The sequence below is a fragment of the Carcharodon carcharias genome, chromosome 7 (genome assembly GCF_017639515.1).
Source record: "Carcharodon carcharias isolate sCarCar2 chromosome 7, sCarCar2.pri, whole genome shotgun sequence".
NCBI classification, from domain to species: domain Eukaryota; kingdom Metazoa; phylum Chordata; class Chondrichthyes; order Lamniformes; family Lamnidae; genus Carcharodon; species Carcharodon carcharias.
The window spans coordinates 102,169,413-102,195,947 of NC_054473.1; the positions used below are offsets into that span (position 1 = coordinate 102,169,413).

The window sequence follows — 26,535 nt, forward strand, 5'->3', positions numbered from 1 at the left end:
CTGTGTTTCTGTGTTGCTGAGTGCGGAATGTGCTGTGTTTCTGTGTTGCTGAGTGCGGAATGTGCTGTGTTTCTGTGTTGCTGAGTGCGGAATGTGCTGTGTTTCTGTGTTGCTGAGTGCGGAATGTGCTGTGTTTCTGTGTTGCTGAGTGCGGAATGTGCTGTGTTTCTGTGTTGCTGAGTGCGGAATGTGCTGTGTTTCTGTGTTGCTGAGTGCGGAATGTGCTGTGTTTCTGTGTTGCTGAGTGCGGAATGTGCTGTGTTTCTGTGTTGCTGAGTGCGGAATGTGCTGTGTTTCTGTGTTGCTGAGTGCGGAATGTGCTGTGTTTCTGTGTTGCTGAGTGCGGAATGTGCTGTGTTTCTGTGTTGCTGAGTGCGGAATGTGCTGTGTTTCTGTGTTGCTGAGTGCGGAATGTGCTGTGTTTCTGTGTTGATGAGTGCGGAATGTGCTGTGTTTCTGTGTTGCTGAGTGCGGAATGTGCTGTGTTTCTGTGTTGCTGAGTTCGGAATGTGCTGTGTTTCTGTGTTATTGAGTGCGGAATGTGCTGTGTTTCTGTGTTGCTGAGTGCGGAATGTGCTGTGTTTCTGTGTTGCTGAGTGCGGAATGTGCTGTGTTTCTGTGTTGCTGAGTGCGGAATGTGCTGTGTTTCTGTGTTGCTGAGTGCGGAATGTGCTGTGTTTCTGTGTTGCTGAGTGCGGAATGTGCTGTGTTTCTGTGTTGCTGAGTGCGGAATGTGCTGTGTTGCTGAGTGCGGAATGTGCTGTGTTTCTGTGTTGCTGAGTGCGGAATGTGCTGTGTTTCTGTGTTGCTGAGTGCGGAATGTGCTGTGTTTCTGTGTTGCTGAGTGCGGAATGTGCTGTGTTTCTGTGTTGCTGAGTGCGGAATGTGCTGTGTTTCTGTGTTGCTGAGTGCGGAATGTGCTATATTTCTGGGTTAATGATGATTGGGGAATGTGCTGTGTTTCTGTGTTGATGAGTGGAGAATGTGCTGTGTTGTTGGGTTGATGATGGTGAGTGTGGAATGTTCTGTGTTTCTGGGTAGATGATAATGAGTGGGGAGCATGCCATGTTTCTGGGTTGATGATGACGAATAGGAAATGTGCTTTTGGGATGATGATGATGAGCTGGGAATGTGCTGTGCTTCTCTGTTGATGAGTGCGAAATGTGCTGTGTTTCAGTGTTGATGAGTGTGGAATGTGCTGTGTTTCTGTGTTGATGAGTGCGGAATGTGCTGTGTTTCTGTGTTGATGAGTGCGGAATGTGCTGTGTTTCTGTGTTGATGAGTGCGGAATGTGCTGTGTTTCTGTGTTGCTGAGTGCGGAATGTGCTGTGTTTCTGTGTTGCTGAGTGCGGAATGTGCTGTGTTTCTGTGTTGCTGAGTGCGGAATGTGCTGTGTTTCTGTGTTGCTGAGTGCGGAATGTGCTGTGTTTCTGTGTTGCTGAGTGCGGAATGTGCTGTGTTTCTGTGTTGCTGAGTGCGGAATGTGCTGTGTTTCTGTGTTGCTGAGTGCGGAATGTGCTGTGTTTCTGTGTTGCTGAGTGCGGAATGTGCTGTGTTTCTGTGTTGCTGAGTGCGGAATGTGCTGTGTTTCTGTGTTGCTGAGTGCGGAATGTGCTGTGTTTCTGTGTTGCTGAGTGCGGAATGTGCTGTGTTTCTGTGTTGCTGAGTGCGGAATGTGCTGTGTTTCTGTGTTTATGAGTGCGGAATGTGCTGTGTTTCTGTGTTGCTGAGTTCGGAATGTGCTGTGTTTCTGTGTTGCTGAGTGCGGAATGTGCTGTGTTTCTGTGTTGCTGAGTGCGGAATGTGCTGTGTTTCTGTGTTGCTGAGTGCGGAATGTGCTGTGTTTCTGTGTTGCTGAGTGCGGAATGTGCTGTGTTTCTGTGTTGCTGACTGCGGAATGTGCTGTGTTTCTGTGTTGCTGACTGCGGAATGTGCTGTGTTTCTGGGTAGATGAGTGGGGAATGTGCTGTGTTTCTGGGTTCTTGAGTGGGGAATATGCTGTGTTTCTGGGTTGATGAGTGGGGAATGTGCTGTGTTTCTGGGTTGACGAGTGGGGAATGTGCTGTGCTTCTGTGTTCGTGAGTGGGGAATGTGCTGTGTTTCTGAGTTGATGAGTGGGGAATGTGCTGTGTTTCTGGTTTGGTGAGTGGGCGATGTGCTGTGTTTCTGGGTTGATGAGTGCGGAATGTGCTGTGTTCCTGGGTTGATGAGTGGGGAATGTGCTGTGTTTCTGGGTTGATAAGTGTGAAATGTGCTGTGATTCTGTGTTGATGAGTGGGTCTGTGCTGTGTTTCTAGGTAGATAATGGTGAGAGGGGAATGTATTGTGTATCTGGGTAGATGATTGGGGAATGTGCTGTAATTCTGGGTCGACGAGTGGGGAATGTGCTCTGTTTCTGGATTGATGAGTGGCGAATGCACTGTGTTTCTGGGTAGATGGTGATGTGTGGGGAATGTGCTGTGTTTCTGGGCTGATGATGGTGAGTGGGGAATGTATTGTGTATCTGGGTAGATGATTGTGGAATGTGCTGTGATTCCGGTTTGACGAGTTTGGGATGTGCTGTGTTTCTGGGTTGATGATGATTTGGGAATGTGCTGTGTTTCTGTGTTGATGATCATGATGAGTGGAGAATGTGCTGTGTTTCTGGGCTGATGATGATTAGGGAATATGCTGTTTTTCTGGGTGGTTGATGAAATAATGGAATGTATTGTGTTTCTGTGTTGATAAGGAATAGGAAATGTGCTGTGTTTCTGGGTTGGTGAGTGGGGTATGTGCTGTGTTTCTGGTTTGATGATGACGAATAGGGAATGTGCTGTGTTTTTGGGATGATGATGAGTGGGGAATGTGCTGTGTTTGTGGGTTGATGATGATGAATATGGAATGTGCTGTGTTTCTGGGTTGATGAGTGGGGAATGTGCTATTTTTCTGGGTTGTTGATGATGGGTGGGGATAGTGCTGTGTTTCTGTGTTGATGAGTGCGGAATGTGCTGTGTTTCTGTGTTGATGAGTGCGGAATGTGCTGTGTTTCTGTGTTGATGAGTGCGGAATGTGCTGTTTTTCTGTGTTGATGAGTGCGGAATGTGCTGTTTCTGTGTTGATGAGTGCGGAATGTGCTGTGTTTCTGTGTTGATGAGAGCGGAATGTGCTGTGTTTCTGTGTTGATGAGTGCGGAATGTGCTGTGTTTCTGTGTTGATGAGAGCGGAATGTGCTGTGTTTCTGTGTTGATGAGAGCGGAATGTGCTGTGTTTCTGTGTTGATTAGTGCTGAATGTGCTATATTTCTGGGTTAATGATGATAGGAGAATGTGCTGTGTTTCTGGGTAGATGATGAGTGGGGAATGTGCTGTGTTTCTGGGTAGATGAGTGTGGAATGTGCTGTGTTTCTGGGTAGATGAGTGGGAATGTGCTGTGTTTCTGGGTAGATGAGTGGGGAATGTGCAGTGTTTCTGGGTAGATGAGTGGGGAATGTGCAGTGTTTCTGGGTAGATGAGTGGGGAATGTGCAGTGTTTCTGGGTAGATGAGTGGGGAATGTGCAGTGTTTCTGGGTAGATGAGTGGGGAATGTGCTGTGTTTCTGGGTAGATGAGTGGGGAATGTGCTGTGTTTCTGGGTAGATGAGTGGGGAATGTGCTGTGTTTCTGGGTATGTGAATGGGGAATGTTCTCTGTTTCTGTGTTGATGAGTGCGGAATGTTCTCTGTTTCTGTGTTGATGAGTGCGGAATGTGCTGTGTTTCTGTGTTGATGAGTGCGGAATGTGCTGTGTTTCTGTGTTGATGAGTGCGGAATGTGCTGTGTTTTTGTGTGGATTAGTGGAGAATGTGCTGTGTTCTTGCGTTGATAATGGTGAGTGGGGAGCATGCCTTGTTTCTGGGTTGATGATGACGAATAGGGAATGTGCTGTCTTTTTGGGATGATGATGATGAGTGGGGAGTGTGCTTTGCTTCTGTGTTGATGTGTGTGGAATGTGCTGTGTTTCTGTGTTGCTGAGTGCGGAATGTGCTGTGTTTCTGTGTTGCTGAGTGCGGAATGTGCTGTGTTTCTGTGTTGCTGAGTGCGGAATGTGCTGTGTTTCTGTGTTGCTGAGTGCGGAATGTGCTGTGTTTCTGTGTTGCTGAGTGCGGAATGTGCTGTGTTTCTGTGTTGCTGAGTGCGGAATGTGCTGTGTTTCTGTGTTGCTGAGTGCGGAATGTGCTGTGTTTCTGTGTTGCTGAGTGCGGAATGTGCTGTGTTTCTGTGTTGCTGAGTGCGGAATGTGCTGTGTTTCTGTGTTGCTGAGTGCGGAATGTGCTGTGTTTCTGTGTTGCTGAGTGCGGAATGTGCTGTGTTTCTGTGTTGCTGAGTGCGGAATGTGCTGTGTTTCTGTGTTGCTGAGTGCGGAATGTGCTGTGTTTCTGTGTTGCTGAGTGCGGAATGTGCTGTGTTTCTGTGTTGCTGAGTGCGGAATGTGCTGTGTTTCTGTGTTGCTGAGTGCGGAATGTGCTGTGTTTCTGTGTTGCTGAGTGCGGAATGTGCTGTGTTTCTGTGTTGCTGAGTGCGGAATGTGCTGTGTTTCTGTGTTGCTGAGTGCGGAATGTGCTGTGTTTCTGTGTTGCTGAGTGCGGAATGTGCTGTGTTTCTGTGTTGCTGAGTGCGGAATGTGCTGTGTTTCTGTGTTGCTGAGTGCGGAATGTGCTGTGTTTCTGTGTTGCTGAGTGCGGAATGTGCTGTGTTTCTGTGTTGCTGAGTGCGGAATGTGCTGTGTTTCTGTGTTGCTGAGTGCGGAATGTGCGGTGTTTCTGTGTTGCTGAGTGCGGAATGTGCTGTGTTTCTGTGTTGCTGAGTGCGGAATGTGCTGTGTTTCTGTGTTGCTGAGTGCGGAATGTGCTGTGTTTCTGTGTTGCTGAGGTGCGGAATGTGCTGTGTTTCTGTGTTGCTGAGTGCGGAATGTGCTGTGTTTCTGTGTTGCTGAGTGCGGAATGTGCTGTGTTTCTGTGTTGCTGAGTGCGGAATGTGCTATATTTCTGGGTTAATGATGATTGGGGAATGTGCTGTGTTTCTGTGTTGATGAGTGGAGAATGTGCTGTGTTGTTGGGTTGATGATGGTGAGTGGGGAATGTTCTGTGTTTCTGGGTAGATGATAATGAGTGGGGAGCATGCCATGTTTCTGGGTTGTTGATGACGAATAGGAAATGTGCTGTCTTTTTGAGATGATGATGATGAGCTGGGAATGTGCTGTGCTTCTCTGTTGATGAGTGCGAAATGTGCTGTGTTTCAGTGTTGATGAGTGTGGAATGTGCTGTGTTTCTGTGTTGATGAGTGCGGAATGTGCTGTGTTTCTGTGTTGATGAGTGCGGAATGTGCTGTGTTTCTGTGTTGATGAGTGCGGAATGTGCTGTGTTTCTGTGTTGCTGAGTGCGGAATGTGCTGTGTTTCTGTGTTGATGAGTGCGGAATGTGCTGTGTTTCTGTGTTGATGAGTGCGGAATGTGCTGTGTTTCTGTGTTGATGAGTGCGGAATGTGCTGTGTTTCTGTGTTGATGAGTGCGGAATGTGCTGTGTTTCTGTGTTGATGAGTGCGGAATGTGCTGTGTTTTTGTGTTGATGAGTGGAGAATGTGCTGTGTTGTTGCGTTGATAATGGTGAGTGGGGAGCATGCCTTGTTTCTGGGTTGATGATGACGAATAGGGAATGTGCTGTCTTTTTGGGATGATGATGATGAGTGGGGAGTGTGCTTTGCTTCTGTGTTGATGTGTGCGGAATGTGCTGTGTTTCTGTGTTGCTGAGTGCGGAATGTGCTGTGTTTCTGTGTTGCTGAGTGCGGAATGTGCTGTGTTTCTGTGTTGCTGAGTGCGGAATGTGCTGTGTTTCTGTGTTGCTGAGTGCGGAATGTGCTGTGTTTCTGTGTTGCTGAGTGCGGAATGTGCTGTGTTTCTGTGTTGCTGAGTGCGGAATGTGCTGTGTTTCTGTGTTGCTGAGTGCGGAATGTGCTGTGTTTCTGTGTTGCTGAGTGCGGAATGTGCTGTGTTTCTGTGTTGCTGAGTGCGGAATGTGCTGTGTTTCTGTGTTGCTGAGTGCGGAATGTGCTGTGTTTCTGTGTTGCTGAGTGCGGAATGTGCTGTGTTTCTGTGTTGCTGAGTGCGGAATGTGCTGTGTTTCTGTGTTGCTGAGTGCGGAATGTGCTGTGTTTCTGTGTTGCTGAGTGCGGAATGTGCTGTGTTTCTGTGTTGCTGAGTGCGGAATGTGCTGTGTTTCTGTGTTGCTGAGTGCGGAATGTGCTGTGTTTCTGTGTTGCTGAGTGCGGAATGTGCTGTGTTTCTGTGTTGCTGAGTGCGGAATGTGCTGTGTTTCTGTGTTGCTGAGTGCGGAATGTGCTGTGTTTCTGTGTTGCTGAGTGCGGAATTTGCTGTGTTTCTGTGTTGCTGAGTGCGGAATCTGCTGTGTTTCTGTGTTGCTGAGTGCGGAATGTGCTGTGTTTTCTGTGTTGCTGAGTGCGGAATGTGCTGTGTTTCTGTGTTGCTGAGTGCGGAATGTGCTGTGTTTCTGTGTTGCTGAGTGCGGAATCTGCTGTGTTTCTGTGTTGCTGAGTGCGGAATCTGCTGTGTTTCTGTGTTGCTGAGTGCGGAATCTGCTGTGTTTCTGTGTTGCTGAGTGCGGAATCTGCTGTGTTTCTGTGTTGCTGAGTGCGGAATGTGCTGTGTTTCTGTGTTGCTGGAGTGCGGAATGTGCTGTGTTTCTGTGTTGCTGAGTGCGGAATGTGCTGTGTTTCTGTGTTGCTGAGTGCGGAATCTGCTGTGTTTCTGTGTTGCTGAGTGCGGAATCTGCTGTGTTTCTGTGTTGCTGAGTGCGGAATCTGCTGTGTTTCTGTGTTGCTGAGTGCGGAATCTGCTGTGTTTCTGTGTTGCTGAGTGCGGAATGTGCTGTGTTTCTGTGTTGCTGAGTGCGAAATCTGCTGTGTTTCTGTGTTGATGAGTGCGGAATGTGCTATATTTCTCGGTTAATGACGATTGGGGAATGTGCTGTGTTTCTGGGTTGATTATGAGTGGGGAAAGTGCTGTGTTTCTGGGTTGATGAGTGGCGACTCTGCTGTGTTTCTGGGTTGATGAGTGGCGACTCTGCTGTGTTTCTGGGTAGATGAGTGGGGAATGTGCTGTGTTTCTGGGTAGATGAGTGGGGAATGTGCAGTGTTTCTGGGTAGATGAGTGGGGAATGTGCAGTGTTTCTGGGTAGATGAGTGGGGAATCTGCTGTGTTTCTGGGTAGGTGAATGGGGAATGTGTTGTGTTTTTGTGTTGATGAGTGGAGAATGTGCTGTGTTGTTGGGTTGATGATGGTGAGTGTGGAATGTTCTGTGTTTCTGGGTAGATGATAATGAGTGGGGAGCATGCCATGTTTCTGGGTTGATGATGACGAATAGGAAATGTGCTGTCTTTTTGGGATGATGATGATGAGCTGGGAATGTGCTGTGCTTCTCTGTTGATGAGTGCGAAATGTGCTGTGTTTCAGTGTTGATGAGTGTGGAATGTGCTGTGTTTCTGGGTAGATGAGTGTGGAATGTGCTGTGTTTCTGGGTAGATGAGTGGGAATGTGCTGTGTTTCTGGGTAGATGAGTGGGGAATGTGCAGTGTTTCTGGGTAGATGAGTGGGGAATGTGCAGTATTTCTGGGTAGATGAGTGGGGAATGTGCAGTGTTTCTGGGTAGATGAGTGGGGAATGTGCTGTGTTTCTGGGTAGATGAGTGGGGAATGTGCTGTGTTTCTGGGTATGTGAATGGGGAATGTGGTGTGTTTTTGTGTTGATGAGTGCGGAATGTTCTCTGTTTCTGTGTTGATGAGTGCGGAATGTGCTGTTGTTTCTGTGTTGATGAGTGCGGAATGTGCTGTGTTTCTGTGTTGATGAGTGCGGAATGTGCTGTGTTTTTGTGTGGATGAGTGGAGAATGTGCTGTGTTCTTGCGTTGATAATGGTGAGTGGGGAGCATGCCTTGTTTCTGGGTTGATGATGACGAATAGGGAATGTGCTGTCTTTTTGGGATGATGATGATGAGTGGGGCGTGTGCTTTGCTTCTGTGTTGATGTGTGTGGAATGTGCTGTGTTTCTGTGTTGCTGAGTGCGGAATGTGCTGTGTTTCTGTGTTGCTGAGTGCGGAATGTGCTGTGTTTCTGTGTTGCTGAGTGCGGAATGTGCTGTGTTTCTGTGTTGCTGAGTGCGGAATGTGCTGTGTTTCTGTGTTGCTGAGTGCGGAATGTGCTGTGTTTCTGTGTTGCTGAGTGCGGATGTGCTGTGTTTCTGTGTTGCTGAGTGCGGAATGTGCTGTGTTTCTGTGTTGCTGAGTGCGGAATGTGCTGTGTTTCTGTGTTGCTGAGTGCGGAATGTGCTGTGTTTCTGTGTTGCTGAGTGCGGAATGTGCTGTGTTTCTGTGTTGCTGAGTGCGGAATGTGCTGTGTTTCTGTGTTGCTGAGTGCGGAATGTGCTGTGTTTCTGTGTTGCTGAGTGCGGAATGTGCTGTGTTTCTGTGTTGCTGAGTGCGGAATGTGCTGTGTTTCTGTGTTGCTGAGTGCGGAATGTGCTGTGTTTCTGTGTTGCTGAGTGCGGAATGTGCTGTGTTTCTGTGTTGCTGAGTGCGGAATGTGCTGTGTTTCTGTGTTGCTGAGTGCGGAATGTGCGTGTTTCTGTGTTGCTGAGTGCGGAATGTGCTGTGTTTCTGTGTTGCTGAGTGCGGAATGTGCTGTGTTTCTGTGTTGCTGAGTGCGGAATGTGCTGTGTTTCTGTGTTGCTGAGTGCGGAATGTGCTGTGTTTCTGTGTTGCTGAGTGCGGAATGTGCTGTGTTTCTGTGTTGCTGAGTGCGGAATGTGCTGTGTTTCTGTGTTGCTGAGTGCGGAATGTGCTGTGTTTCTGTGTTGCTGAGTGCGGAATGTGCTGTGTTTCTGTGTTGCTGGAGTGCGGAATGTGCTGTGTTTCTGTGTTGCTGAGTGCGGAATGTGCTGTGTTTTCTGTGTTTGCCTGAGTGCGGAATGTGCTGTGTTTCTGTGTTGCTGAGTGCGGAATGTGCTGTGTTTCTGTGTTGCTGAGTGCGGAATGTGCTGTGTTTCTGTGTGCTGAGTGCGGAATGTGCTGTGTTTCTGTGTTGCTGAGTGCGGAATGTGCTGTGTTTCTGTGTTGCGGAGTGCGGAATGTGCTGTGTTTCTGTGTTCTGATGTGCGGAATGTGCTGTGTTTCTGTGTTGCTGAGTGCGGAATGTGCTGTGATTTCTGTGTTGCTGAGTGCGGACTCTGCTGTGTTTCTGTGTTGCTGAGTGCGGAATGTGCTGTGTTTCTGTGTTGCTGAGTGCGGAATGTGCTGTGTTTCTGTGTTGCTGAGTGCGGAATCTGCTGTGTTTCTGTGTTGCTGAGTGCGAATCTGCTGTGTTCTGTGTTTGCTGAGTGCGAATCTGGCTGTGTTTCTGTGTTGCTGAGTGCGAATTGCTGTGTTTCTGTGTTGCTGAGTGCGGAATCTGCTGTGTTTCTGTGTTGCTGAGTGCGAATGTGCTGTGTTTCAGTGTTGCTGAGTGCGGAATGTGCTGTGTTTCTGTGTTTGCTGAGTGCGGAATGTGCTGTGTTCGTGTTGCTGAGTGCGGAATGTGCTGTGTTTCTGTGTGCTGAGTGCGGAATGTGCTGTGTTTCTGTGTTGCTGAGTGCGGAATGTGCCTGTGATTCTGTGTTGCTGAGTGCGGAATCTGCTGTGTTTCTGTGTTGCTGAGTGCGGAATCTGCTGTGTTTCTGTGTTGCTGAGTGCGAAATCTGCTGTGTTTCTGTGTTGATGAGTGCGGAATGTGCTATATTTCTCGGTTAATGACGATTGGGGAATGTGCTGTGTTTCTGGGTTGATGATGAGTGGGGAAAGTGCTGTGTTTCTGGGTTGATGAGTGGCGACTCTGCTGTGTTTCTGGGTAGATGAGTGGGGAATGTGCAGTGTTTCTGCTTAGATGAGTGGGGAATGTGCAGTGTTTCTGGGTAGATGAGTGGGGAATCTGCTGTGTTTCTGGGTAGGTGAATGGGGAATGTGTTGTGTTTTTGTGTTGATGAGTGGAGAATGTGCTGTGTTGTTGGGTTGATGATGGTGAGTGTGAATGTTCTGTGTTTCTGGGTAGATGATAATGAGTGGGGAGCATGCCATGTTTCTGGGTTGATGATGACGAATAGGAAATGTGCTGTCTTTTTGGGATGATGATGATGAGCTGGGAAGTGCTGTGCTTCTCTGTTGATGAGTGCGAAATGTGCTGTGTTTCAGTGTTGATGAGTGTGGAATGTGCTGTGTTTCTGGGTAGATGAGTGTGGAATGTGCTGTGTTTCTGGGTAGATGAGTGGGAATGTGCTGTGTTTCTGGGTAGATGAGTGGGGAATGTGCAGTGTTTCTGGGTAGATGAGTGGGGAATGTGCAGTATTTCTGGGTAGATGAGTGGGGAATGTGCAGTGTTTCTGGGTAGATGAGTGGGGAATGTGCTGTGTTTCTGGGTAGATGAGTGGGGAATGTGCTGTGTTTCTGGGTATGTGAATGGGGAATGTGGTGTGTTTTTGTGTTGATGAGTGCGGAATGTTCTCTGTTTCTGTGTTGATGAGTGCGGAATGTGCTGTGTTTCTGTGTTGATGAGTGCGGAATGTGCTGTGTTTCTGTGTTGATGAGTGCGGAATGTGCTGTGTTTTTGTGTGGATGAGTGGAGAATGTGCTGTGTTCTTGCGTTGATAATGGTGAGTGGGGAGCATGCCTTGTTCTGGGTTGATGATGACGAATAGGAATGTGCTGTCTTTTTGGGATGATGATGATGAGTGGGGCGTGTGCTTTGCTTCTGTGTTGATGTGTGTGGAATGTGCTGTGTTTCTGTGTTGCTGAGTGCGGAATGTGCTGTGTTTCTGTGTTGCTGAGTGCGGAATGTGCTGTGTTTCTGTGTTGCTGAGTGCGGAATGTGCTGTGTTTCTGTGTTGCTGAGTGCGGAATGTGCTGTGTTTCTGTGTTGCTGAGTGCGGAATGTGCTGTGTTTCTGTGTTGCTGAGTGCGGAATGTGCTGTGTTTCTGTGTTGCTGAGTGCGGAATGTGCTGTGTTTCTGTGTTGCCTGAGTGCGGAATGTGCTGTGTTTCTGTGTTGCTGAGTGCGGAATGTGCTGTGGTTTCTGTGTTGCTGAGTGCGGAATGTGCTGTGTTTCTGTGTTGCTGAGTGCGGAATGTGCTGTGTTTCTGTGTTGCTGAGTGCGGAATGTGCTGTGTTTTCTGTGTTGCTGAGTGCGGAATGTGCTGTGTGTTTCTGTGTTGCTGAGTGCGGAATGTGCTGTGTTTCTGTGTTGCTGAGTGCGGAATGTGCTGTGTTTCTGTGTTGCTGAGTGCGGAATGTGCTGTGTTTCTGTGTTGCTGAGTGCGGAATGTGCTGTGTTTCTGTGTTGCTGAGTGCGGAATGTGCTGTGTTTCTGTGTTGCTGAGTGCGGAATGTGCTGTGTTTTCTGTGTTGCTGAGTGCGGAATGTGCTGTGTTTCTGTGTTGCTGAGTGCGGAATGTGCTGTGTTTCTGTGTTGCTGAGTGCGGAATGTGCTGTGTTTCTGTGTTGCTGAGTGCGGAATGTGCTGTGTTTCTGTGTTGCTGAGTGCGGAATGTGCTGTGTTTCTGTGTTGCTGAGTGCGGAATGTGCTGTGTTTCTGTGTTGCTGAGTGCGGAATGTGCTGTGTTTCTGTGTTGCTGAGTGCGAATGTGCTGTGTTTCTGTGTTGCTGAGTGCGGAATGTGCTGTGTTTCTGTGTTGCTGAGTGCGGAATGTGCTGTGTTTCTGTGTTGCTGAGTGCGGAATGTGCTGTGTTTCTGTGTTGCTGAGTGCGGAATGTGCTGTGTTTCTGTGTTGCTGAGTGCGGAATGTGCTGTGTTTCTGTGTTGATGAGTGCGGAATGTGCTGTGTTTCTGTGTTTGCTGAGTGCGGAATGTGCTGTGTTTCTGTGTTGCTGAGTGCGGAATGTGCTGTGTTTCTGTGTTGATGAGTGTGGAATGTGCTGTGTTTCTGGGTTAGTGATGATTGGGAAATGTGCTGTGTTTCTGTGTTATGAGTGCGGAATGGCTGTGTTTCTGTGTTGGTGAGTGTGGAATGTGCTGTGTTTCTGTGTTGATGAGTTCGGAATGTGCTATGTTTCTGGGTTAGTGATGATTGGGAAATGTGCTGTGTTTCTGTGTTTATGAGTGCGGAATGTTCTGTGTTTCTGGTTAGAAGAGTGAGGAATGTGCTGTGTTTCTGGTTCAATGAGTGGGGAATGTTCTGTGTTTCTGGTTAGATGAGTAGGGAATGTGCTGTGTTTCTGGGTAGATGAGTGGGGTATGTGCTATGTTTCTGGGTAGATGAATGGGAAATGTGCTGTGTTTCTGGGTTGGTGAGTGCGGAATGTGCTGTGTTCCTGGGTTGATGAGTGGAGAATGTGCTGTGTTGTTGGGTTGATGATGGTGAGTGGGGAATGTTCTGTGTTTCTGGGTAGATGATAATGAGTGGGGAGCATGCCGTGTTTCTGGGTTGATGATGACGAATAGGAAATGTGCTGTCTTTTTGGGATGATGATGATGAATGGGGAATGTGCTGTGCTTCTGTGTTGATGCGTGCGGAATCTGCTGTGTTTCTGTGTTGATGAGTGCGGAATCTGCTGTGTTTCTGTGTTGATGAGTGTGGAATCTGCTGTGTTTCTGTGTTCATGAGTGCGGAATGTGCTGTGTTTCTGTGTTGCTGAGTGCGGAATGTGCTGTGTTTCTGTGTTGCTGAGTGCGGAATGTGCTGTGTTTCTGTGTTGATGAGTGTGGAATGTGCTGTGTTTCTGGGTTAGTGATGATTGGGAAATGTGCTGTGTTTCTGTGTTGCTGAGTGCGGAATGTGCTGTGTTTCTGTGTTGCTGAGTGCGGAATGTGCTGTGTTTCTGTGTTGCTGAGTGCGGAATCTGCTGTGTTTCTGTGTTGCTGAGTGCGGAATCTGCTGTGTTTCTGTGTTGCTGAGTGCGGAATCTGCTGTGTTTCTGTGTTGCTGAGTGCGGAATGTGCTGTGTTTCTGTGTTGCTGAGTGCGGAATGTGCTGTGTTTCTGTGTTGCTGAGTGCGGAATCTGCTGTGTTTCTGTGTTGCTGAGTGCGGAATGTGCTGTGTTTCTGTGTTGCTGAGTGCGGAATGTGCTGTGTTTTCTGTGTTGCTGAGTGCGGAATCTGCTGTGTTTCTGTGTTGCTGAGTGCGGAATCTGCTGTGTTTCTGTGTTGCTGAGTGCGGAATCTGCTGTGTTTCTGTGTTGCTGAGTGCGGAATGTGCTGTGTTTCTGTGTTGCTGAGTGCGGAATCTGCTGTGTTTCTGTGTTGCTGAGTGCGGAATGTGCTGTGTTTCTGTGTTGCTGAGTGCGGAATGTGCTGTGTTTCTGTGTTGCTGAGTGCGGAATGTGCTGTGTTTCTGTGTTGCTGAGTGCGGAATCTGCTGTGTTTCTGTGTTGCTGAGTGCGGAATCTGCTGTGTTTCTGTGTTGCTGAGTGCGGAATGTGCTGTGTTTCTGTGTTGCTGAGTGCGGAATGTGCTGTGTTTCTGTGTTGCTGAGTGCGAAATCTGCTGTGTTTCTGTGTTGATGAGTGCGGAATGTGCTATATTTCTCGGTTAATGACGATTGGGGAATGTGCTGTGTTTCTGGGTTGATGATGAGTGGGGAAAGTGCTGTGTTTCTGGGTTGATGAGTGGCGACTCTGCTGTGTTTCTGGGTAGATGAGTGGGGAATGTGCTGTGTTTCTGGGTAGATGAGTGGGGAATGTGCAGTGTTTCTGGGTAGATGAGTGGGGAATGTGCAGTGTTTCTGGGTAGATGAGTGGGGAATCTGCTGTGTTTCTGGGTAGGTGAATGGGGAATGTGTTGTGTTTTTGTGTTGATGAGTGGAGAATGTGCTGTGTTGTTGGGTTGATGATGGTGAGTGTGGAATGTTCTGTGTTTCTGGGTAGATGATAATGAGTGGGGAGCATGCCATGTTTCTGGGTTGATGATGACGAATAGGAAATGTGCTGTCTTTTTGGGATGATGATGATGAGCTGGGAATGTGCTGTGCTTCTCTGTTGATGAGTGCGAAATGTGCTGTGTTTCAGTGTTGATGAGTGTGGAATGTGCTGTGTTTCTGGGTAGATGAGTGTGGAATGTGCTGTGTTTCTGGGTAGATGAGTGGGAATGTGCTGTGTTTCTGGGTAGATGAGTGGGGAATGTGCAGTGTTTCTGGGTAGATGAGTGGGGAATGTGCAGTATTTCTGGGTAGATGAGTGGGGAATGTGCAGTGTTTCTGGGTAGATGAGTGGGGAATGTGCTGTGTTTCTGGGTAGATGAGTGGGGAATGTGCTGTGTTTCTGGGTATGTGAATGGGGAATGTGGTGTGTTTTTGTGTTGATGAGTGCGGAATGTTCTCTGTTTCTGTGTTGATGAGTGCGGAATGTGCTGTGTTTCTGTGTTGATGAGTGCGGAATGTGCTGTGTTTCTGTGTTGATGAGTGCGGAATGTGCTGTGTTTTTGTGTGGATGAGTGGAGAATGTGCTGTGTTCTTGCGTTGATAATGGTGAGTGGGGAGCATGCCTTGTTTCTGGGTTGATGATGACGAATAGGGAATGTGCTGTCTTTTTGGGATGATGATGATGAGTGGGGCGTGTGCTTTGCTTCTGTGTTGATGTGTGTGGAATGTGCTGTGTTTCTGTGTTGCTGAGTGCGGAATGTGCTGTGTTTCTGTGTTGCTGAGTGCGGAATGTGCTGTGTTTCTGTGTTGCTGAGTGCGGAATGTGCTGTGTTTCTGTGTTGCTGAGTGCGGAATGTGCTGTGTTTCTGTGTTGCTGAGTGCGGAATGTGCTGTGTTTCTGTGTTGCTGAGTGCGGAATGTGCTGTGTTTCTGTGTTGCTGAGTGCGGAATGTGCTGTGTTTCTGTGTTGCTGAGTGCGGAATGTGCTGTGTTTCTGTGTTGCTGAGTGCGGAATGTGCTGTGTTTCTGTGTTGCTGAGTGCGGAATGTGCTGTGTTTCTGTGTTGCTGAGTGCGGAATGTGCTGTGTTTCTGTGTTGCTGAGTGCGGAATGTGCTGTGTTTCTGTGTTGCTGAGTGCGGAATGTGCTGTGTTTCTGTGTTGCTGAGTGCGGAATGTGCTGTGTTTCTGTGTTGCTGAGTGCGGAATGTGCTGTGTTTCTGTGTTGCTGAGTGCGGAATGTGCTGTGTTTCTGTGTTGCTGAGTGCGGAATGTGCTGTGTTTCTGTGTTGCTGAGTGCGGAATGTGCTGTGTTTCTGTGTTGCTGAGTGCGGAATGTGCTGTGTTTCTGTGTTGCTGAGTGCGGAATGTGCTGTGTTTCTGTGTTGCTGAGTGCGGAATGTGCTGTGTTTCTGTGTTGCTGAGTGCGGAATGTGCTGTGTTTCTGTGTTGCTGAGTGCGGAATGTGCTGTGTTTCTGTGTTGCTGAGTGCGGAATGTGCTGTGTTTCTGTGTTGCTGAGTGCGGAATGTGCTGTGTTTCTGTGTTGCTGAGTGCGGAATGTGCTGTGTTTCTGTGTTGCTGAGTGCGGAATGTGCTGTGTTTCTGTGTTGCTGAGTGCGGAATGTGCTGTGTTTCTGTGTTGCTGAGTGCGGAATGTGCTGTGTTTCTGTGTTGCTGAGTGCGGAATGTGCTGTGTTTCTGTGTTGATGAGTGTGGAATGTGCTGTGTTTCTGGGTTAGTGATGATTGGGAAATGTGCTGTGTTTCTGTGTTTATGAGTGCGGAATGTGCTGTTTTTCTGTGTTGATGAGTGTGGAATGTGCTGTGTTTGTGTGTTGATGAGTGTGGAATGTGCTATGTTTCTGGGTTAATAATGATTGGGGAATGTGCTGTGTTTCTGGATAGATGAGTGGGGAATGTGCCATGTTTCTGGGTTGATGTGTACGGTATGTGCTATGCTTCTGGGTTAATGATGATTGGGGAATATTCTGTGTTTCTGTTTAGATGATTGGGGAATGTTCTGTGTTTCTGGTTAGAAGAGTGAGGAATGTGCTGTGTTTCTGGTTCAATGAGTGGGGAATGTTCTGTGTTTCTGGTTAGATGAGTAGGGAATGTGCTGTGTTTCTGGATAGATGAGTGGGGAATGTGCTGTGTTTCTGGGTAGATGAGTGGGGTATGTGCTATGTTTCTGGGTAGATGAATGGGAAATGTGCTGTGTTTCTGGGTTGGTGAGTGCGGAATGTGCTGTGTTCCTGGGTTGATGAGTGGAGAATGTGCTGTGTTGTTGGGTTGATGATGGTGAGTGGGGAATGTTCTGTGTTTCTGGGTAGATGATAATGAGTGGGGAGCATGCCGTGTTTCTGGGTTGATGATGACGAATAGGAAATGTGCTGTCTTTTTGGGATGATGATGATGAATGGGGAATGTGCTGTGCTTCTGTGTTGATGCGTGCGGAATCTGCTGTGTTTCTGTGTTGATGAGTGCGGAATCTGCTGTGTTTCTGTGTTGATGAGTGCGGAATCTGCTGTGTTTCTGTGTTCATGAGTGCGGAATGTGCTGTGTTTCTGTGTTGCTGAGTGCGGAATGTGCTGTGTTTCTGTGTTGCTGAGTGCGGAATGTGCTGTGTTTCTGTGTTGCTGAGTGCGGAATGTGCTGTGTTTCTGTGTTGATGAGTGTGGAATGTGCTGTGTTTCTGGGTTAGTGATGATTGGGAAATGTGCTGTGTTTCTGTGTTTATGAGTGCGGAATGTGCTGTGTTTCTGTGTTGGTGAGTGTGGAATGTGCTGTGTTTCTGTGTTGATGAGTTCGGAATGTGCTATGTTTCTGGGTTAGTGATGATTGGGAAATGTGCTGTGTTTCTGTGTTTATGAGTGCGGAATGTGCTGTTTTTCTGTGTTGATGAGTGTGGAATGTGCTGTGTTTGTGTGTTGATGAGTGTGGAATGTGCTATGTTTCTGGGTTAATAATGATTGGGGAATGTGCTGTGTTTCTGGATAGATGAGTGGGGAATGTGCCATGTTTCTGTGTTGATGTGTACGGTATGTGCTATGCTTCTGGGTTAATGATGATTGGGGAATATTCTGTGTTTCTGTTTAGATGATTGGGGAATGTTCTGTGTTTCTGGTTAGAAGAGTGAGGAATGTGCTGTGTTTCTGGTTCAATGAGTGGGGAATGTTCTGTGTTTCTGGTTAGATGAGTAGGGAATGTGCTGTGTTTCTGGATAGATGAGTGGGGAATGTGCTGTGTTTCTGGGTAGATGAGTGGGGTATGTGCTATGTTTCTGGGTAGATGAATGGGAAATGTGCTGTGTTTCTGGGTTGGTGAGTGCGGAATGTGCTGTGTTCCTGGGTTGATGAGTGGAGAATGTGCTGTGTTGTTGGGTTGATGATGGTGAGTGGGGAATGTTCTGTGTTTCTGGGTAGATGATAATGAGTGGGGAGCATGCCGTGTTTCTGGGTTGATGATGACGAATAGGAAATGTGCTGTCTTTTTGGGATGATGATGATGAATGGGGAATGTGCTGTGCTTCTGTGTTGATGCGTGCGGAATCTGCTGTGTTTCTGTGTTGATGAGTGCGGAATCTGCTGTGTTTCTGTGTTGATGAGTGCAGAATCTGCTGTGTTTCTGTGTTGCTGAGTGCGGAATGTGCTGTGTTTCTGTGTTGCTGAGTGCGGAATGTGCTGTGTTTCTGTGTTGCTGAGTGCGGAATGTGCTGTGTTTCTGTGTTGATGAGTGTGGAATGTGCTATGTTTCTGGGTTAATGATGATTGGGGAATGTGCTGTGTTTCTTGGTTGATGAGTGGGGAATGTGCTGTGATTCTGGGCTGATGATTGGGTCTGTGCTGTGTTTCTAGGTAGATAATGGTGAGAGGGTGATGTATTGTGTATCTGGGTAGATGATTGGGGAATGTGCTGTATTCCGGGTTGACGAGTGGGGAATGTGCTGTGTTTCTGGGTTGATGAATGGCGAATGCACTGTGTTTCTGGGCTGATGAGTGTGGAATCTGCTGTGTTTCCGTGTTGATGAGTGCGGAATCTGCTGTGTTTCTGGGTTGATGAGTGCAGAATGTGCTGTGTTTCTGGGTTGATGAGTGCAGAATGTGCTGTGTTTCTGGGTTGATGAGTGTGGAATCTGCTGTGTTTCCGTGTTGATGAGTGCGTAATCTGCTGTGTTTCTGTGTTGATGAGTGTGGAATCTGCTGTGTTTCCGTGTTGATGAGTGCGGAATCTGCTGTGTTTCTGTGTTGATGAGTGCAGAATGTGCTGTGTTTCTGGGTTGATGAGTGCAGAATGTGCTGTGTTTCTGGGTTGATGAGTGTGGAATCTGCTGTGTTTCCGTGTTGATGAGTGCGGAATCTGCTGTGTTTCTGTGTTGATGAGTGGGGAATGTGCTATGTTTCTGGGTTAATGATGAGTGGGGAATGTGGTGTGTTTCTGGGTTAATGATGAGTGGGGAATGTGGTGTGCTTCTGGGCTGATAATGATGAGTGGGGAATGTGCTATGTTTCTGGGTAGATGAGTGGGGAATGTGCAGTGATTCTGGGTTTTAGATGATGAATAGGATATGTGTTGTGTTTTTGGGTTTTAGATGACAAATTGGCAATGTGCTGTGTTTTTGGGTTTTAGATGACGAATAGGGAATGTGCTGTGTTTCGGGTTTGATGAGTAGTGGAGAATGTGCTGTGTTTCTGGGTTGATGACGAGTGAGGAATGTGATGTGTTTGCTAGTTGATGATGAGTGTGAAATGTGTTGTGTTTTTTGGGTTTTAGATGACGAATAGGGAATGTGCTGTGTTTCTGGGCTGATGACGAGTGAGGAATGTGCTAGTGTTCTGGGTTGCTGATGAGAGTGGAATCTGCTGTGTTTGTCGTTTGAACATGCCGAGTGCAGAATGTGCTGTGTTTTTTGGCTTTTGACAAGTTGGGAATGTGCTGTGTTTCTGTGTGGTTGTGCTGGTGAGTGCGTCTGGCTTGTGGTTCATGCTTTGCTAAGAATTGTGTGTTTTATTGTAGGACACACATGCAGGATCTGAAGGATATTACGAATAACGTCCATTATGAGAACTACCGGAGTCGGAAGCTGGCAGCAGTGACTGGCAATGGGGTGGATACCAGCAAGACTAAAGGACCCCTCACCAGGTCAGTCTGATAATGGGCCATCACAAGGCAGTTATATTTCTCCAGTTTACATTGACATCAGTAGCTGATAGCACAAAGCCATAATTAAATCTGCCTTCATGCTGATTGGTGTGTACAATCGAAATTGGCGCACCTCTGGCTCTTTTAGACTTGAACTGAGGCACATTGGACATTGTAGAAACTTCACTCTGTGTCAAATGTCCTCTTGAGAAGCTAATGGCCTACATCCCAAGGTCTTAAAGGAAGTGGCAGCGGAAGTGGTGGATGCATTGGCTATAATATTCCAAAATTCCCTGGATTCTGGAAAGTTCCAGTTGATTGGAAAAGTGGTGATCTGACGCCGTTATTCAAAAACGGGGGGAGGCAGAAAGTAGGAAACTATAGACCAGTTAGTTTAACATCTGTCGTTGGGAAATTGTTGGAATTCATAACGAAGGAAGTAGTAATGGGCATTTAGAAAGTCAAAATGCAATCCATCAGAATCAGCATGGTTTTATGAAGAGTAAATCATGTTTGACTAAGTTGCTAGAATTCTTTGAAGATGTGACAAGCAAAGTGGATAATGGGGATTCTGTAGATGTAGTATATCTGGACTTCCAGAAGGCCTTTGATAAGGTGCCGCACAAAAGATTAATACACAAGGTAAGATCACATGGAGTTAAGGGTCATATATTAGCTTGGATAGAGGATTGGCTAACCAACAGAAAGCAGAGGGTCAGGATCAATGGGTCTTTTTCTGGATGGCAAGCTGTAACCGATGGGGTGCCACAGGGTTCGGTCCTTGCACCCCAACTATTTACAATCTATATTAATGACTTGGATTCCGGGATCGAAAGTACTATAGCTAAATTTGCAGATGACACCAAAATAAGTGGGAAAGTAAGTTGCAATGAAGAAATAAAGAAATGTACAAATTAATATGGACAGGTTAGATGAATAGGCCAAAATTTGGCAGATGGAGTTTAACGTGGATAAGTGTGAGGTTATCCATTTTGGTCGAAAGAATAAAAAGGTGACTTATTATTTAAATTGAGAGAAGCTTCAGAATGCTTCAGTGCAGTGGGACCTGGGTGTCCTCGTGCATGAATTACTGAAAGCTAGTATGCTGGTACAGCAGGTAATAAGGTAGGCAAATAGAATTTTGGCATTTATTGCTAAAGGAATAGAGTATAAAAATAGGGAAGTGTTGTTGCAACTGTACAAGGCATTGGTGAGACCGCATCTGGAGTACTGTGCACAGTTTTGGCCCCCTTACTTGAAAAAGGATGTAGCTGCACTCGAGGCAGTTCAGAAGAGGTTCACTAGATTGATTCCAGAGATGCAGGGCTTGTCTGATGAGGAGAGATTGATCAGTTTAGGCCTATACTCGCTAGAATTTAGAAGGATGAGAGGAGATCTAATTGAGGTATATAAGATGCTAAAGGGGATAGACAAAGTAGACGTGGAGCAGATGTTTCCCCTTGTGGGGCATTCTAGAACGAGAGGCCATAGTTTTAGGCTGAGGGGTGGTAGATTTAAATCAGAGATGAGGAGGAATTATTTTTCTCAAAGGGTCGTGAATCTGTGGAATTCACTACCTCAGAGTAAGATGCCGGGATGCTGAGTAAATTTAAGGAGGAGATAGACAGATCTTTAATTAGTAATGGGTTGAAAGGTTATGGGGAGAGGGCGGGAAATTGGAGTTAAGGCCGAAATGAGATCAGTCATGATCGTAATGAATGGTGGGGCAGGTTTGAGGGGCTGAATTATCTACTCCTGCTCCTAGTTGTTATGTTCTAATCTGCCATCCTTACCCGGTTTCACATACATGTAACTCCAGACCCACAGCAATGCGGTTGAATCTTAACTGCCGTCTGAAATGGCTAAGCAAGCCACTCAGTTGTTTCAAACCACTACAGAAAATTCAGAAAGAATAAAACCAGGTGCACCAGTTGGCATTGACGGGGGCACCAGAAACTACGAAGGAACACCCAGCACAGTGGATCTTGCAAAGTCATCCTCACTAATATCTGGGGCCTTGTGCCAATATCGGGAGAGCTGTCCCATAGCCTAGTCAGACAACATTGTCCTGGAAAGTTAGAATGCAGGTACAGCAAATAATTGAGAAGGCTATCTTTTTTTGCAAAAAGAATTGAACAGATAAGTAAGGATGATAAATATAAAATAAAAACTGAAATTGCTGCAAAAATTCAACCGGCCAGACAGCACCCGTGAAGAGAGAAACCAAGTTAACGTTGCGAGCCTTGAAGGGTCGTGCTGACTTGAAACGTTAACTCTGTTTCTCTCTTCACAGATGCTGTCAGACCTGCTGAGTTTTTCCAGCATTTCCTGTTTTTACTTCAGATTTCTAGCATTCACAGTATTTTGCTGTTATCTTGCAAAAGTAAGGATGTCATGCTTCAGTTGCACAGGGCATTGGTGAGACCACATCTCAAATATTGTGTGCAGTTTTGGTCTCTTTATTTCAGAAGGATGTAAATGCATTGGAGGCAGTTCAGATAAGGGTTATTAGATTGATACCTGGAATGAGCGGGTTGTTTTGAGGAAAGTTTGGACAGACTGGGCTTGTTTGCACGACTTGATTGAAGTATATGAGATTCTGAACGGCCTTGACAAAGTGGACGTGGAAAGCTTGTTTCCTCTTGTGGGTGAATCCAGAACGTCGGGGCACTGTTTTAAAATTAGGGGTCAGAGATGAGAAATTTTTCTCTGGGGGTTGTGCGACTTTGGAACTCTCGGCCTTAGAAGATGGTGGAGGCAGGGTCATTGAACATTTTTAAGACAGAAGTAGCTAGATTTTTGTTAGGCAAGGGAATCAAAGGTTATCGGGGGTAGGTGGGAATGTGGAATTTGAAACACTAACGAATTAACCATGATCTTATTGAATGGGGCAGCAGGTGCAAGGGGCTGAATGGCCGGCTTCTGCTCCCATTTCAAATGTTCCTATGTATGCAAGTATGATTCAGTGAGTGTGACGATGTCACAGTCACCTTCATCCCAACACTGCCTATGTTTTGACCCACTGTCGGATGACAGGATCATGTAGACTGTGCAGTGTTGGGGGTCCAAGCTGGGATCAGTGCTCCAGTAATTAGCTGTGTTAAATGGCAGGAGTCCTTTAGCAGAAATGGAGGAAGAGCGTCGAGAGCATGTGGCCAAGATGAAGAAGATGGAGACGGAGATGGAGCAGGTCTTTGAGATGAAGGTTAAAGAAAAGAAGCAGAAACTGAAGGACTCGGAGAATGAGGTACCACAATTCCCTGTCCCACTCAGCCTCTCACTTCCCACCCCCAACCCCTGACTTCTTACCTCCCCCACCACTCACCACCCCATTCCACTGCACTCTTCCTTCCACCCCCAGCCTCTCTTCCGCTCCAGGCTCGCCCACTCCTCAGTTGCATTCTCCCTCAATACTTTTGCTCGCTCTTCATGCCATCACTGTCCCGTGTCCCAAGCTCAGTCTGTCACTTTCTGTCTCTCTCACCCTCCACCTGTAGCTGCAGCGCCGACACGAGCAGATGAAGAAGAATCTGGAGGCTCAATACAAGGAGCTGGAGGAGAAACGGAAACAGTTTGAGGAGGAGAAAGCATCATGGGAAATGGAGCAACGTTTGTTGGAGCAGCAGAGGCTGGATACCTCAAAGTAAGTGGCACAGTGCGCCCACGGCGGTGGAGTCTGGGACCGTATGCTGGCTGTCGGAGTCAGGGAGTGCGTGGCGGAGTAGCGGAGTGCACGCCGGCTGGCAGCAGTGGAGTCGGGGAGGGCGCAACGCCTGGTGGAGTCGGGGAGGGCGCAACGCCTGGCAGAGTCGGGGAGGGCGCGCCGGCTGGCAGAGTCAGGGTCGTGGAGTGCACAGCGGTGTCGGGGTGTGTGAACTGGCTGGCGGCGGGGGTGGAGTCGGTGAGCGCGCGCCGGCTGGCGGGGTCTGGGACCGCGCGCTGGCCGGCGGAGGTGGAGTCGGGGTATCCACGCGCAAGGTGGGAGGAGCGCGTTGGAGAATGGGTTTGTCCAGGTGACTGCGAGGAGGGGGAAGTGCAGGTGAGCAGGGGAAAGGGCATGAGGGAGAATTCATGCACGTTTATGTATGTGACAAAGGAGCGTGTGTGTCTGTGAGGGGGCTGCATGGAGAGATTGGGCGCCTGCAAGTGTGAAAGAGAATGGGTTGGAATGAGAGGGGGCATCCTCTGAGGCACCCCATGTCTGCTCGCCCTTCCCCCTGCTTGCGTTCACCTTCCCCCGATCTCCCCTCTTAAGTTCACCCTCCTCCCCACTCGCGTTCACCCTCCCCCGCTCGCATTTGCCCTCGCATTCGCCCTCCCCGCCGTCTCGCCCTCATGCATTCACCCTCCCCCTCCTCCCTGCTCGCGTTCACCCTCCCCCCTCCCTGCTTGCGTTCAGCCTCCCCTCATCTCCCCATCACGTTCACCCTCCTCCCCACTCGCGTTCGCCCTCCCCACTCCCCCCTGCTCGCGTTCGCCCTCCCCACTCCCCCCTGCTCGCGTTCGCCCTCCCCACTCCCCCCTGCTCGCGTTCGCCCTCCCCACTCCCCCCTGCTCGCGTTCGCCCTCCCCACTCCCCCCTGCCCGCGTTCGCCCTCCCCATTCCCCACCGCTCGCGTTCGCCCTCCCCACTCCCCGCCGCTCGCGTTCGCCCTCCCCACTCCCCCCCACTCACGTTCGCCCTCCCCACTCCCCCCCGCTCGCGTTCGCCCTCCCCACTCAAGTTCACCCTCCCCCCAACACCCCCGCTCGCGTCCGCCCTCCCCCAACACCCCCGCTCGTGTCCGCCCTCCCACCGCTCACGTCCACCCTCCCCCCGCTCACGTCCACCCTCTCCCCTCATCTCCGCACGCGTTCGCCCTCCCCCCGCTTGAGTTCGCCCTCCCCCTCCCGCTCGCTTTCGCCTTCCTCCCCATATTTGCTTTCGCCCTCATCCCTCTCCCCCACACTCGCGTCTGCCCTCCCCCACACTTGCGTCTGCCCTCCACCCGCTCGCGTTTGCCCTCCCCTTTTCACGATCGCCCTCCCCTTTTCACGATCGCCCTCCCCTTTTCACGATCGCCCTCCCCCTTCTCACGATCACCCTCCGTCCATTTGTGTTTGCCCTCCACCCTCTCGTTCGCGTTCGTCCTCCCCCCTCCACCCTGCTCGCGTTCGCCCTCCCCCCTCCTTCCCACTCATGTTCACCCTCCCACCTTCTCCCGGCTCACGTTCGCCCTGCCCCCGGCTCGCGTTCGCCCTGCCCCCGGCTCGCGTTCGCCCTGCCCCCGGCTCGCGTTCGCCCTGCCCCCGGCTCGCGTTCGCCCTGCCCCCGGCTCGCGTTCGCCCTGCCCCCGGCTCGCGTTCGCCCTGCCCCCGGCTCGCGTTCGCCCTGCCCCCGGCTCGCGTTCGCCCTGCCCCCGGCTCGCGTTCGCCCTGCCCCCGGCTCGCGTTCGCCCTGCCCCCGGCTCGCGTTCGCCCTGCCCCCGGCTCACGTTCGCCCTGCCCCCGGCTCACGTTCGCCCTCCCTCCTCCTCCCTGCTCGTGTTCACCCTCCCCCCCTTCTCGCCCTGTCGCGTTCACCCTCCCCCCATCTCGCCCTGTCGCGTTCACCCTCCCCCCATCTCGCCCTGTCGCGTTCACCCTCCCCCCATCTCACCCTGTCTCGTTCACCCTCCAACCTTCTCGCCCTGTCGCGTTCACCCTCCCCCCCATCTCCCTCTCTCACGTTCACCCTCCTCCCCACTCGCGTTCACCCTCCCCCCCCCTCCAGACGCTTGCATTTGCCCTAGCTCGCGTTCACCCTTACCCCTCCTCCCCACTCACGTTCATCCTCCCCCTCCACCCCCCTGCTCGCGTTCGCCCTCCCCCCTCCTCCCTGCTCATGTTCAACCTCCCCCTCCATCCCCTTCGCTTGCGTTCACCCTCCCCCCGCTTGCGTTTGCCCTCCCCCCGCTTGCGTTTGCCCTCCCCCCGCTCGCGTTCGCCCTTCCCTCTCCCCCCCACCCGGCTCGCGTTCACCCTCCCACCCCCGGCCCGCGTTCGCCCTCACCCCCCCCCCCCCCCCCGGCTCGCGTTCGCCCTCCCCCCACCCCCCAGCTCGCGTTCGCCCTCCCCCCCGGCTCGCGTTCGCCCTCCCCCCCGGCTCGCGTTCGCCCTCCCCCCCCCCCGGCTCGCGTTCACCCTCCCCCCCCCCCCCCCCGGCTCGCGTTCACCCTCCCCCCCCCCCCCCCCAGCTCGCGTTCACCCTCCCCTCCCCCCCCCCCCCCCGGCTCGCGTTCACCCTCGCCCGCTCGCTTTCGCCTTCCTCCCCATATTTGCTTTTGCCCTCATCCCTCGCCCCCCGTTCGCGTTTGCTCCCCCCCCCCCCGCCTCGCGTTCGCCCTCCCCCCCCGGCTCGCGTTCGCCCTCCCCCCCCGCCTCGCGTTCGCCCTGCCCCCCGTCCCCTCGTTCTCGTTCACCCTCCCCCCATGTCCCCTCGTTCGCGTTCACCCTCCCCCCATGTCCCCTCGTTCGCGTTCACCCTCCCCCCATGTCCCCGCGTTCGCATTCACCCTCGCCCCATGTCCCCTTGTTCACGTTCACCCTCCCCCATGTCCCCTTGTTCGCGTTCACCCTCCCCCATGTCCCCTCATTCGCGTTCACTCTCCTCCATCCCCCCCTCACGTTCACCCTCCCCCCATCTCCCTCTCTCACGTTCACCCTTCTCCCCACTCGCGTTCACCCTCCCCCTTCCTCCCCATGCTCGCGTTCATCCTCCCCCTCCACCCCCTGCTCGTGTTCGCCCTCCCCCCTCCTCCCCGCTCATGTTCACCCTCCCCCTCCCCGCCTTCGCTCGCATTTGCCCTCCCCCCTTCTCGCCCTGGCTCGCGTTCACCCTCCGCTCGCTCGCATTCACCCTCCCCCGCCATTTCCCCGGCTCACGTTCGCCCTCCCCGCCTTGCTTTCGCCTTCCTCCCCACATTCGCTTTCGCATTCCCCCATCCCCGCTCGCGATCGCCCTCCCCCCCGGATCGCGTTCCCCCTCCCACCCCCCACTCCTCCCCGCTCGCGTTCGCCCTCTCCCCTCATCCCCGGGCTAATTCGCCCTCCCCCCACTTGCTTTCGCCTTCCCCCCCACATTCGCTTTCGCCCATCTTCCCCGCTCGCGATTGCCCTCCCCCCTGGATCGCGTTCCCCCTCCCACCCCCCACTCCCCCCCGCTCATGTTCGCCCTCTCCCCTCATCCCCGGGCTAATTGGCCCTCCCCCCACTTGCTTTCGCCTTCCCCCCCACATTCGCTTTCGCCCATCTTCCCCGCTCGCGTTCGCCCTCCCCCCTGGCTCGCTTCGCCCTCCCCCCTGGCTCGCTTCGCCCCCCCCCCCCCCCCCGGCTCGCGTTCGCCCTCCCCCCCCCCCCCCGGCTCGCGTTCGCCCTCCTGCCCCCGGCTCACGTTTGCCCTCCCCCCCGGCTCGCGTTCTCCCTCCCCCCCCCGGGCTCGCGTTCTCCCTCCCCC

At 50.5% G+C, this 26,535-nt stretch overlaps 1 protein-coding gene across 1 annotated transcript in view; it reads left to right on the forward strand.

Moving 5' to 3' along the window:
* LOC121279963 (septin-7-like) overlaps positions 1–26,535 on the forward strand; it is a 192,844-nt gene that overhangs the window by 157,219 nt on the left and 9,090 nt on the right. Inside the window, exons 10-12 of the mRNA XM_041191581.1 lie at positions 18,936–19,061; positions 22,173–22,308; positions 22,559–22,704. Coding sequence (XP_041047515.1) covers positions 18,936–19,061; positions 22,173–22,308; positions 22,559–22,704 — 408 coding nt within the window. The remainder of the gene's footprint in view (positions 1–18,935; positions 19,062–22,172; positions 22,309–22,558; positions 22,705–26,535) is intronic.